The 11,395-nt window shown below is 61.2% G+C and overlaps 1 protein-coding gene across 1 annotated transcript; it reads left to right on the top strand.

Annotated features, from left to right (window-relative positions):
* Positions 1-1,307: 1,307 nt before the first annotated feature.
* LOC101932593 (class I histocompatibility antigen, F10 alpha chain-like) lies at positions 1,308-6,391 on the top strand. The gene is made up of 8 exons (XM_065563890.1): positions 1,308-1,365; positions 1,974-2,069; positions 2,666-2,935; positions 3,860-4,135; positions 4,340-4,615; positions 4,724-4,840; positions 5,351-5,383; positions 5,579-6,391. The coding sequence occupies exons 1-8, from the start codon at positions 1,308-1,310 to the stop codon at positions 5,617-5,619; spliced, it is 1,167 nt and encodes a 388-aa protein (XP_065419962.1). The 3' UTR covers positions 5,620-6,391.
* The last annotated feature ends 5,004 nt before the right edge of the window (positions 6,392-11,395 follow it).

An 11,395-nucleotide genomic window follows, 5' to 3' on the forward strand; every position in this document is an offset into this window, starting at 1 on the left:
CCTACTTGGTTGTGGTGGACAGAACCAATGTTCCCTCTAATTTTTGACAGACCGTGTGCGCAAAAAAATTCTTCTGTGCAAATTGTTTGCTTCTGTGCAAATGTTTGTGCATGCGGTGTTTCGCCATGTGCGCAGGGTTTAAGATCTGGGCGCAGGGGTTAAGATCTGGGCGCAGGGGTTAAGATCTGGGCGCAGGGGTTAAGAGCTGGGCGCAGGGTTTAAGATCTGGGCGCAGGGTTAAGATCCGGGCGCTGGGGTTTAAGATCTGGGCGCGGGGTTTAAGATCTGGGCGCAGGGTTTAAGAGCTGGGCGCAGGGTTTAAGATCTGGGCGCAGGGGTTAAGATCTGGGCGCAGGGTTTAAGATCTGGGCGCAGGGTTTAAGACGCACACAGCTTAGAGGGAACAGCAGACAGAACCCAGAGGAATTGTGATGAATTTCCAGGAGCAACTTTCTTTTCTTTGTGCTCTAAACCTCACATGACAACAACAATATCACCCTTTCGAATGATTTATGGCTGAGAAGAAACGTTTCCCAATAAAGCTTCACCAAATTTCCTGTTATATGTCATTAAGTGCCAGTGTCTTTAATACAATTAAGTTAATTTGTGATGATTCAGTAAAGTAGAACCCATCCTATATTTCTTTATCAAACTACACTTGTTGTGTCCTTATAACCAAGAACATGAAGAGCCCAACAGAACATTGAAATCAGCAGTGGACACTGACAGTCCATTGCCTGCAAATAATATTTCTAAAGAAAATAAAGAAAAATAAACTAAAAAGTGGAGATTATAGAAGAGATTTCTATCTATAGGAAGATAGCATTTGAGGTTGGGGACTGTGTTTTGTTAATTGATGTGAGAGAAAGAAAGGAAAGGCTCTCCCCACTGCCAGTTTATCTAGGGCTGTGGTGTATTTACAGACACGTACAGTCTTGAAATTGAGCTTGGACGTCTCTTTAAAAACACGCTCTAGCTCAACCAGCAGATATGGGCTGGATACAGGGCTCCCTGGCTGTGACGCACCGTTACATAGGAGGCCCATCGAAATGATCTGAGCGCTCCCTTCAGAGACCTCCACAAAAAGTCAAACCACTGGGCCCCTCTAGTCCGGTTTCCCCCACCCCGCTACGGCCATCCTGGAGCAGACCCCGGGTGTTCAACAGACTGTGTGAAGAGTGGGAGTTAAAGTTCCCCTCGTTTCCCCCTAACCCCATCAGCTACGGGCTTGTCCCCTGACATAGCACAGTTCAGACCCCTTATATTCTCCCCTCTGGTATAACAGGATCCTCGCCTTAGCCATATAAATGCCTGGTCTTGCTTTGAATTCTGTGGTGACCTTGGCCTCACTGAGCTCTGGTGGCGGTGAGTCCTATGGGGATCCCACCTCCACACCACCGCAAGAACACCAGACCACCAGGGTTGAGATAAAGCTGTTTTTTGCCTAAAAGGTCCAGCTCTCAGCACGAGGCCGTCTGCTGGCCCTGTTCCTGAACTGTAGATGGTAGAGATAGGTCCCTTTTGCTGGGAGCCCAGATTCCTGGGTTCTATCCCAGCTCTGTGATGGGAGTGGGGGGCTGGGGCCTAATGGGATAGAGCGGGGCGGGGGGGGGGGGCTGGGAGCCAGGACTCCTGGGTTCTCTCCCTGGCTCTGGGAGGGGAGGGGCAGGAGAGTGGGGGGGGGGCTGGGAGCCAGGATTCCTGGGTTCTATCCGAGCTCTGTCACTTACTCACCGTTATCGCCTCTCCAGTGGGTTATTTTCATAGGGTGCCCTTGCTCCGACCGAGCCCCATTATCACCCCTTGGGATGCTGCTTCACCAGCCCCCGGCGCTGCGCCCCCTCCCTCGCTCTCATTGGCTGGCCGGGCTCCCATGGGCAGCACCCTGTGAAAGCGAAAGGAAACCTAGAAGCCGCGGGGAGGGGGGGGGCACCAGGCTCAGGCTCGCAGGCAGCTTGTCCCTCCTTCCGCAGGGCGGGGGAGAGCGGCCGCAGCCCCCTCCCCAGGAGAATGGCCCTGGCGCTGGGTGGGGCTCTGGTTCTGGCTGCTGGGGGCGGCGGGAGCTGCGGGTGAGTGGGGCTGGGACAGGACAGAGGGACGCGGGGCGGGGTCTGTTGTGCTCCTGGCCACACACAGGGAAGTTTGATCAAGGCTCTGCTGGGAGGCTGTCCCGTACTGCGGCTCCAGTGCTGCTGAGAGCTGGTGGGTAACGTGCACCCAAACCCGGGAGAGACAAAGCAGGCTGCCCCCTGGGTCAGCGCTCAGCCCACCGTGTTTGGGGCTGCTCTGTCCACACTGACTGCTGCCCCCACGCGGCCCCACAGCCCCTCTGGCTCTTACCCTGCAACCCCAACCGCCCTCAACACACCACAGAGCTGGGCTCAGAGCCAGGGCTCCTGGGTTCTCCTGGCTCTGGGAGGGGAGTGGGGTCTAGCAGGGGGGTGGGGATGGGGACTGTGAGTCTGGACTTCTGGGTTCTATCCCAGCTCTGGGAGGGGAGTGGGGTCTGGTGGGTAGGGGTGGGGAGTTGGGAGCCAGGACTCCTGGATTCTCTCCCTAGCTGTGAGGCTCTCCCACATGGGAAGCATCAGGGGTTATGGGTCCTGCTCTCTGGATCCCAGAGGGTGGGCTGGGATCTCAGTCTAATCCACGTCCTCTTGTCCAGGTCCAGTGGCGCAGCACAACTGGGACATCCTGTTCACGGGGGTGCAGGGCTCCAAGGGGATCCCCAACTTCTTTGTGCTCGGGCAGGTGGATGGTCTGGGGGTGGCCTATTACGACAGCACCACCCTGGAACTGATCCCCACCCGGGACTGGATGCGCCGGGCTGTAGAGCCCGGCTATTTCTGGAGCAAGACGCAGGAGCTGCTGGGGTACAAGGAGGAATTCCAGCACATCATGGGCCGGCTGCTGGAGCGCTACAACCAGACGGGCGGTGAGGGACCCCGGTGACTCCTGAGGAGCCCCCAATCCAGCTCGACTGGCCCCTGGGTGGGGGAGGGCTGTCTAGGGGTCTGACCCTCAGCCCGAGGCGGAGGGGGTTCTCGCTCCCCAGATGAGCTGTGGGTACAAAGGGCTCTGCAAGGGGAAGGCGATGGGGGGGGGGGCAGTAACAAAACAATCCTCCTACAGCACGGCCCATGCAGAGCAGGAATGGGAAAGGCCCCACCCCCAGAGAGCTGGTGAGTTACAGTGGGGGGCTAAAGCTCCCTGATGGGGAAAGGCAGGGAGACCGAGTGAGGGGCTGGAGCGACTAGGATCCAAGGCGGGGGGGGAGGGGTATCGAGGGGGAAGGTGAAGGGGGCGATGCTGAGGAGACCGGAGGGAAGGAAGGAAGCAGGCGGGGCAGAGGGGGACGGGGCAGATGGACAGGACCACGGCGAGGGCAGGGCATGTGGGTGCCGGGGGCTGCGGGGCGAGTGGGTGAGGGGAAGTGGATCTGAAGGAGGAGAGAGCGGGTGCTGGGAGGGTGAGCTGGGGGAACACAAAGCTGAAGGGTGTGGGGGTTGTGAAAGCAGAGACACAGCTGCGGGGAGAAGGTTACCAAGGGTCTTGGAGCAGGGGCCAGGGGGCAGAGGAGCTTGGACCGGATACGGTGAGGTCCAGGAGACCCAGGGGGACGAGCCATGTTGGGAAGAGGATTTTGGCAGAGGTCTTGGACGTGTGGGGCAGGGAGAGGGCAGAGGGTTTAGCCCGAGGGAGACTATGGGGGGCTAATGGGAGAGGTGGCACAGAGAGGCTGGTGGGGCTGTCAGTGCTGCCCTGGTAATATCCTGTGACAGATAGTTCTGCAGACCCCCGAGCACTTCTTCATCCACAATCACCGTGTGACGCTGCCTCTCTCTCCCTTCCCTGGCAGGGGTGCACACGCTGCAGCTGCGGGTGGGCTGCTCCCTGCGGGACGACTCCCCCCAAGCCGGGGTGCTGCAATATGCCTACGACAGCCAGGACTTCATTGGCTTTGACGGACAGCGGGGGCTGTGGGTGGCGGCCGTGCAGCCAGCCGTGCTGTCCAAGCGGCGCTGGGAGGCCGACCGGCCCTGGTGCCAGTTCCCGCAGCACTACCTGCAGCAGGAGTGTGTGAAGACGCTGAGGAGCCTCGTCCGGCATGGCAGGGAGACCCTGGGGCGCCAGCGTGAGTGGGAGCAGCCGGCAGCATTGGGGGTTGGGGGTGGGAGGAGGGGACCGGGGGCCCCCAAACAGCCAGGTCTGTCCCGGGGGGACCCAGCTGGGCAGGGGAACCTGAGCACAGTCAGCTGGCAGGAACATACCTGGCCTCAGAGATGGGATTGGTGCGGAAAAATGCTCCCACACTCACTAACGTCTTGTCTCCGCCCAGTGCCCCCCGAGGTCTCGGTTTCCTGTAGAGATGCCCCCGACGGCTCCGTCACCCTCTCCTGCCACGCCAGGGGATTTTACCCACGTCCCATCCACGTCTCCTGGGTGCGGGACGAAGAAGACATCCTGGCAGAGACAGACTCCAGCGGGATCCTGCCCAACGCCGACAGCACCTATTACACGCAGTCGTCCCTGGAGATCTCCCTGCAGCAGGACGGTCACCGCTACGCCTGCCGGGTGGAGCACACCAGCCTGCCGGAGCCCACACTCATCTGGGGTAAGGAGGGGGGTCTGTCCCCATGCGCCCTCCTGCCTCCATTTCCACGCGCCAGCCTCCCTCCCTTCTCACCCCCCCAGTAACCATCTCCTGTCTCCATCCCCACAGTCCCCGGTAAGAAGGGCCTCCTGCCCCCTGGGGTCCTGGTCCCCCTTGTTCTAGCCATGCTGGCTGGGGCCGGTGCCGCAGTAGCCGGTGTTATCATGTGGAGGAGAAATCGCCCAGGTAAAGGGATGGAGGAAGATCCCTGGGGGCAGGGCTGGGGGGGACAGAGCCCAGGGAGGGGGCAGGGCTGGGGGGAAGAGGGCAGGGGCAGCAAGAGAAGCGGGGGGGGGCAGGGTCTTGTCTGAGCAGAGCGCAGTGCGGGCAGGTGGGCAGGGACTCCTGGGCTCTCTTTGGGGGCACTGAAGGTTGGTCTGGCCTGGAGAGATGGGGCCAGGATCATTGGGGGTGGGGGGGGGCTGCCTCCATCTGGGTGAGGTCAGGGGTTGGCGCCACTGGGGGTCTCTATCTAGATGAGTTGGGAGGAGGGTGTTACAGGGCGGTTCCAATCTGGGTATGGCAGGGGGTTGGGGTCACTGGGGGTCTCTATCTGGATGAGTTGGGAGGAAGGGGTCACCAGGGGGTTCCCATCTGGGTGAGGCCCCAGGGCAGCAGGGGGGTCTGATGGGGGGTCGCTCCCAGGTCAAACACCCCCCATTCCCCTCCAATGACTCGCTCCCTCTCTCTGTCCAGGCCCTGTCGGACCCAGATACACCCCAACAGCCTGTGAGTAAATTCCAGGGTAGCGGCCCTGATCCTCTGTGCCATGGAGGGGGGCGGGGATCCCGTGGGGGAGGGGCAGTGGGTGAACATGGCACTGATTCCCCCAAGGAGGGGGGTTCCTGTGGGGGGATCCCAGCCCTGACCCCCCCACCCCATACACTGATGCCACCTCTGGACTGGTCCCTTCTGTCTCCCCAGCAGCAGCTGCAGAGGATGCTGGTCCCAGCGCCGCGTCGTGACGGGAGGGGCCCTGTCCCCACGGAGACCCCATCGTGGGACCCCAGTGCTCAGCACAGAACGACCCTGCCCCAGCTACGCACCCTGGCAACCCTGAGATCCCGACCCCCCCGATCCTCCCGCCTGGGGCGCCGGGCTCCGTGCCCATCGTGCTCATGTCTGACAGTGACAGAGACTTGGGGGCATTGGGAGCAATTTGTGACGGGGCATTGGGGGCTGTGTTACAGGGATTTGGGGGTGTCAGGAGCTGTGTGTGACAGGGATTTGGAGGTGCCAGGGGCTGTATTACAGGGATTTGGGGGTGTCGGTGGCTGTTACAGAGATTTGGACTCAAACACCCTGAGGTTTCTGTTCCTGAGTCCCCGGCTCTTGCAGGTTTTGTGTCTCATCTCCCTGCCCAGCCACTGTGGGGCCCTTTCCCAGGCTGATGCCCTGCCTGGGCTTTGCCCTGGTGTCCTGCCCTGAGATCCCAGCTGTGCTTGCCCTGCACCCGCTCACGGAGCTAATTCACTCCCTGACTTCACGGAGCAGTTTTGCACAGATGGTGCTCGGGTTTGTCTTTTACTGTTTAATACAGCGGTCCCTAAAGGCCCTGGCGGAGATCATGGGCCCGTTGTGCTGGGCGCTGCCCAGACCCCGACCAAGATCAGGGCCCCGTCATGCCGGGCACTGCCCAGACCTGCAGTGAGAGACAGACCCTGCCCCGAACAGCTCACCAGATAAACAGCGCAGACAGATTAAGGCCCCGTCCCTCGTGTCCCAGACCCCTGTGCTCTGGTTCGGCAAGCCTCTCCCCGCCCAGCCCCCCTCTCCCCAGTGCCGTCCCTTCCGATTCACCCTGGGGGCAGCTAGGGGAGAATCAGCCCCCAAACCCTCGTCCCAGTCAGAGGTGGGCTCTGGCTCTGCTCCCTGCTGGCGTCCACCTCCCCTGGATCGCTCCAGCCCCGCTTCGTCAGGGTGGATGCGCACGGCACGTCCCGCCCCACTGCCTGGTGAACTCAGGGACCAGACACAGCCACTGCTGGTAACGGTCACGTGTGGGTGCGGAGCGGCTCTTGCCGCTGGGGAGTGCAGCCAGCTGCAGCGCTCTCGCTGGGCCGGTCCCAGAGAGCGCTGGGGTCACATTACTGTAGGACATACCATAAAGAGACGGTAAATCTTGATGCTGATTTGGAGCAGCCCCCAGGTGCTGGGGAGCCCCCACTGCTGCCCCGGCCCGCAGAGAATGGGGTTCCCGGCTGTAGCTGGTACCGGTTACTGGTTGCAGTGTAAGATGAACCAAGGCTTCGGCGTGCTCCCAGCGCAGTGAGTCACGTCGATAACCTGCTGTCCCGACAGCGGCTGTAACTGTCGGTCTTTCCCGGTGCGCGTTAACTCCGTGTGCTGAGCAGTCCGTGCCCCGGTCCCTCGCTGTGCCGCTCTGATCATGTCCCCTGACACCGAGCGCTGCCGCCCGCGGGCTCCTCCCTTCCACCAGCCGACGCTGGGCCGGGAAAAGCTCTGACCTCCCCCTGCATGTCCGTCTCCTGTCCTGGGACCAGCCGCAGCAACGGCGCATCGACTGCCGGGAAAACCCTCTTCGCCTTCATAGACCCCCTGAGACGCAGCTGCCCCTTTGCCGCCCCCTGCAGGTGGGGCAGGGCAATGGCTGTGCCAGGTCAGACTCAGGGATCCATCTACCCGGATGTCCCCCCCACCTGCCCTGCTGCCCTGGAACAGACCATGGGCCCATCCAGTCTGATACACCCCCCCACACCTCCACTCCCCAGACACACACTGGACAATGGGTCCGTCTAGTTCAGTATCCCCCTCCCTGCTGCCCCGGGTCAGACCCATGGGCCCATCTACCCTGGTATCCCTCACCCCTGCAGCCCCAATAGCCAGGCCCGTGTAGTTGGATCTCCCCCTCTTTGCTGCCCCACAGCCATCAGCTGAATTTACAGCAGGGATAAATAGGGTGCATAGCTCAGGGAACGGGCCAGGCGTGTCGGCAGGGCAAGGGCCCAGGGGTCCGTGTGGGTGGGTAACACACTAGGGGTAGGCGTGGGTCTATGCCATGGGGCTGAGGGCCTGAGATTGCTGCATGGGCCATGCTGGGCAGTTGGGGAGTGCTCTCTCTCCAGCCCAGCCGCTCCTATAGGCACACCCCACAGTGGGTCATGTTGGCCGTTGGCAGGGAGGGGGCAGGTGACCAGACAGCAAGTGTGAAAATTCAGGCTGGGGGGCAGGGTGATAGGGTCAGACAAAGCCCTGAATTGTGGGCCTGGCCCTATAAACTTGGGCTATTTGGTCCCCCCAGCGGGGGTCATGGGGTCACGCTCCTTCCACCTTCGTGACCGGCTCCAACTGTCCCCCTGCCCCAGGGTGATTTCTCAGAACCCAGCCAAGATCCCGGCAGGGGGCATCGGAGCCTCATGCAGTGAGCTGCGGCTTGGTGCCAGCTCCAGCCCGGGCAATGAGGGACTTTCCAGTGACTCAGCCCAGCAGCCAGAGAGCAGCTGTGTAACCGGGCACACGGCAGCGCGGTGTGTGCGGGACAAAGGCCTCGCCAAGGATTTGGGCACCGCCCACGGAGCTGGGTAGCTAGAGCCCTCCCAGCCTTCCTCCAGAACCGGGGCCTGGGAGCCAGGACACCTGGGTTCTCTCCCAGCTCTGGGAGGGGAGTGGTGCTGGTGGGTTAGAGCAGGGGGGCGGGGAGCCAGGACTCCTGGGTTCTATTCCAGCTCTGTGCCTCCTTGATCTCCCCTCTCTCCAGGCTGGGAATCCATGTGTGTCCCAGCTCCTGCCCCATTGTTCTCAGCGTTGCCATCAGGTTTTTGTTGTAATGAGGGGCACAGCTGACATGTGGGTTGCCCCACACTCCGTAAGGATGTTCCCTGGTCTGAGCTGAGCCCTGACGCTGGCATGAGATGTGACTTTCCAGCCGACCCCACCCAGCCCCACACATGTCTGAATCTCACCCACACACACACCAGGGCACATTCCTGGCTCTCCCCTGCGTATCAGCCAGCGGGGAGCTGAGGTTACCCCGCGGCTCACTCAGACCTGCCAACGGCAGCTGCAGCATCAGCCCAGCTACTTAAACAGCCGGGGGATAGGGACCTCCGAATGCAGGCAAAGCCCCTCACCCACCACCCCCACGGCTGTTCCCAGGGGACAGGCCTCCCTGGTTTGTGCCCCAGTCGAGGGCTGCTGTGCCCACGCCCCACAGGGAGCGGCTGAGCTGCGCTACCATGGGGCACACAGTCCGGGCTGGTGGGTATATGGCTAAGGCTCAGGAGAGCTGGGTTTGGTTCCTGCCTGGGCCAATCATTGAATCTGTCTGGCTGAGAGAAACTCCGTGGGAAGGGAGTGCCTAAGCCCCTTGGGCGCCTCTGAAAATTCAAGCCTGTGGGCCTCATGTCCCTCTCTGTAAAATGGGATAATAACCCTGCCTTTGTCTGGCTACCCCAGTTACACTCAGGGCAGCTTTCCCCCCCCCACCCCACCCAGCATTGGGCTCAGGCTCTCTGCAGACTCAGGCAGCATCACGGCATCACTCACACTCGGGGCAGCTTCCCCTTCTCATAGCAATTGGCTCAGGCTCTCTGTACACTCAGGCATCATTGGTCACACTCAGGGCAATTCTTCCCTCTTGGAGCGACGGATTCAGGCTCTCTGCAGACTCAGACAGTGTCACTGAGTCAGTCACACTCAGGACAGCTCCTCCCCGCCCAGCGACAGGGTCAGGCTCTCTGCATATTCAGGCAGCGTCACTGCATCAGTGCCGCTCGAGTCATGTTCTCAGTGCGTCTGTACAACCAGCAAGGCTAGACACTGGCAGCTTTACTCACAGCCAGCTCAGAGTGCAGGGCCAGGGCCTGAGGCACAGACCTTCAGCACCAGCACTGCGATCCGGCCCGGTGCGGGGTCACAGCTCGGCTGGAAGGAAGGCCAGGTGCAGAGACAGGAATCTGCTTGTGCCATGATAACACAGGGCAGGGCTAGCGCAGCCAAGGTCCTGGGGACCACGTGATGGCTGGGATGGAGACGCCGACGGGTCTGTTGGTCGGGGGAGAGCTGTTTCCCTGACACTCCCCCCCCCCCCCAATGCCATGACACTGACAGCCGAATAATTCATAGCCCAGAGTGGGGATCTCCAGTGAAAATCCCGCAGTGGGAGAAGGGCACAGCCTGAACGGGCGGATTGTTGTGGCAGGGGAGGCATCGCTGGCTCTGTTCACAGGGGGCTGCTATGGCCTCTGCCCATCTGGCACCGCCTCCACCCAGAGGTGCTGGGTGCACAGTCAGCACGGGGGGTCCCAGCCCTGCACTTTGTCCCCAGTGCACAGAGGGGAAAGGGAGCTGACTCCATGGTCACACACGGACTCAGCAGCAAACCTGGGGATAGAACCCATGAGTCTTGGCTCCCAGCCCTCCCACTCTGACCCACTAGACTCCACTCTGTAGCTGCTGACACAAATCATATGGTCACAAACCTCCCATCCCGCCATGGCCCTGTTCCTGCCTCATTACCTGCTTTCAGGCCGTGCTGCAGCCTGCCCTGCATCTCCCGGCCGTCTCGCCGTTCCCAGGGTCGGGGGTCTCTGGCCGGACCCCCAGGTGAGACGGGGGAACCTAGTGTCTCTGGTCCCTGCCCAGCCATCGCATAGGGCCTGGTTCACGCACCGTTGTCCTGCTGCTGGCCAGGGCAGAGTGGTGGGAAATGCTGTCTGGGGGAGTGCCGATGCCCAGGCTGTAGAGGTACCACTGGCAGTACAAGGTGCCCGGTGGGGGGAACCAGGCCTATGGGGATAGGGAGCCATTGGCCTGGGTCACCCTGGTACCCCTTGCCAGCAGCGCCTGCCCCTGGGTGGGCCAACACGGAAGGAGGGGGGAACTGCCCCAGTGGCACCTCAGTGCGAAGCAGGAACATTCTCCCTTGGATTGTAAGACTCAGCTGCTGGATGGGACCTGCCATCTGGGCTCAGACCCTGGGCTCCCCTCAGCCCAGCCCAGCCACACACAGGGCCCTGGAGGCTTTCGGATCTACAGTGCCTCCTCCGCAAGGCTACAGGAGCCTTTCTGGAAATGTGGCACGGGAACAGGATGGTCTGTGGTTAAGCTACAGGCCTGGGGCTCAGGACTCCTGGGTTCACTGCCTGACTCTGCCACAGACACTGTGTGCAACCTTGGGCAGGTCACTGAACCGCTCAGTGCCTCAATTTCCCCATCTGTGCCTACAGCACTCGGCTCAATGGGGGGTCTGTGCAGTGCCTGGCACGACAGGGCCCTGATCTTGGTCAGGGTCTGAGCAGCGGCCAGTGCGATGGGGCCCTGATCTCGGTCAGGATCTGTGCAGGTCCGCCCAGCACTACAGGGCCACAGTCCTGGGTTCCAGGTAACATAAGAACATAACATAATATAAGAGCGGCCATAATGGGTCAGACCAAAGGTCCATCTAGCCCAATATCCTGTCTGCCGACAATGGACAGTGCCAGGTGTCCATTCCCTGGCAAACAGAGGCTAGGGACACCATCCCTGCCCAGCCTGCAGACTCTCAGTGGTAGCTGGCACTGCCCATGCCGGGAGCAGGAGGCTAGGGGCGGCAGTTGCCAGGTTGGGTATTTTCCACCATGGCACACGGACACCTCGGCCTAGCGGGGGGAGACGGCTGGGGGTATAGGGGCTCCTGGGAAATAATGGCCTGTCCTGTCAGGAACCAGGTGAATCTTAAACATGGGACAAGTCACGTCAGTCGCCAACCCGCCTGTTGTTATTGCCATAAAGGGGAAAGCT

The sequence above is a fragment of the Chrysemys picta genome, chromosome 12 (genome assembly GCF_011386835.1).
Source record: "Chrysemys picta bellii isolate R12L10 chromosome 12, ASM1138683v2, whole genome shotgun sequence".
In the NCBI taxonomy this organism is placed as follows: domain Eukaryota; kingdom Metazoa; phylum Chordata; order Testudines; family Emydidae; genus Chrysemys; species Chrysemys picta.

What these genes read in the sequence shown, in the direction of transcription:
- LOC101932593 (XM_065563890.1), top strand. Translation starts at nt 1,308, where the DNA reads ATGCCTGGTCTTGCTTTGAATTCTGTGGTGACCTTGGCCTCACTGAGC. An exon ending in GGGGGCGGCGGGAGCTGCGG is followed by an intron (nt 2,070 to 2,665) that starts GTGAGTGGGGCT and finishes CCTCTTGTCCAG; the next exon opens with GTCCAGTGGCGCAGCACAAC. An exon ending in GTGGAGGAGAAATCGCCCAG is followed by an intron (nt 4,841 to 5,350) that starts GTAAAGGGATGG and finishes CTCTCTGTCCAG; the next exon opens with GCCCTGTCGGACCCAGATAC.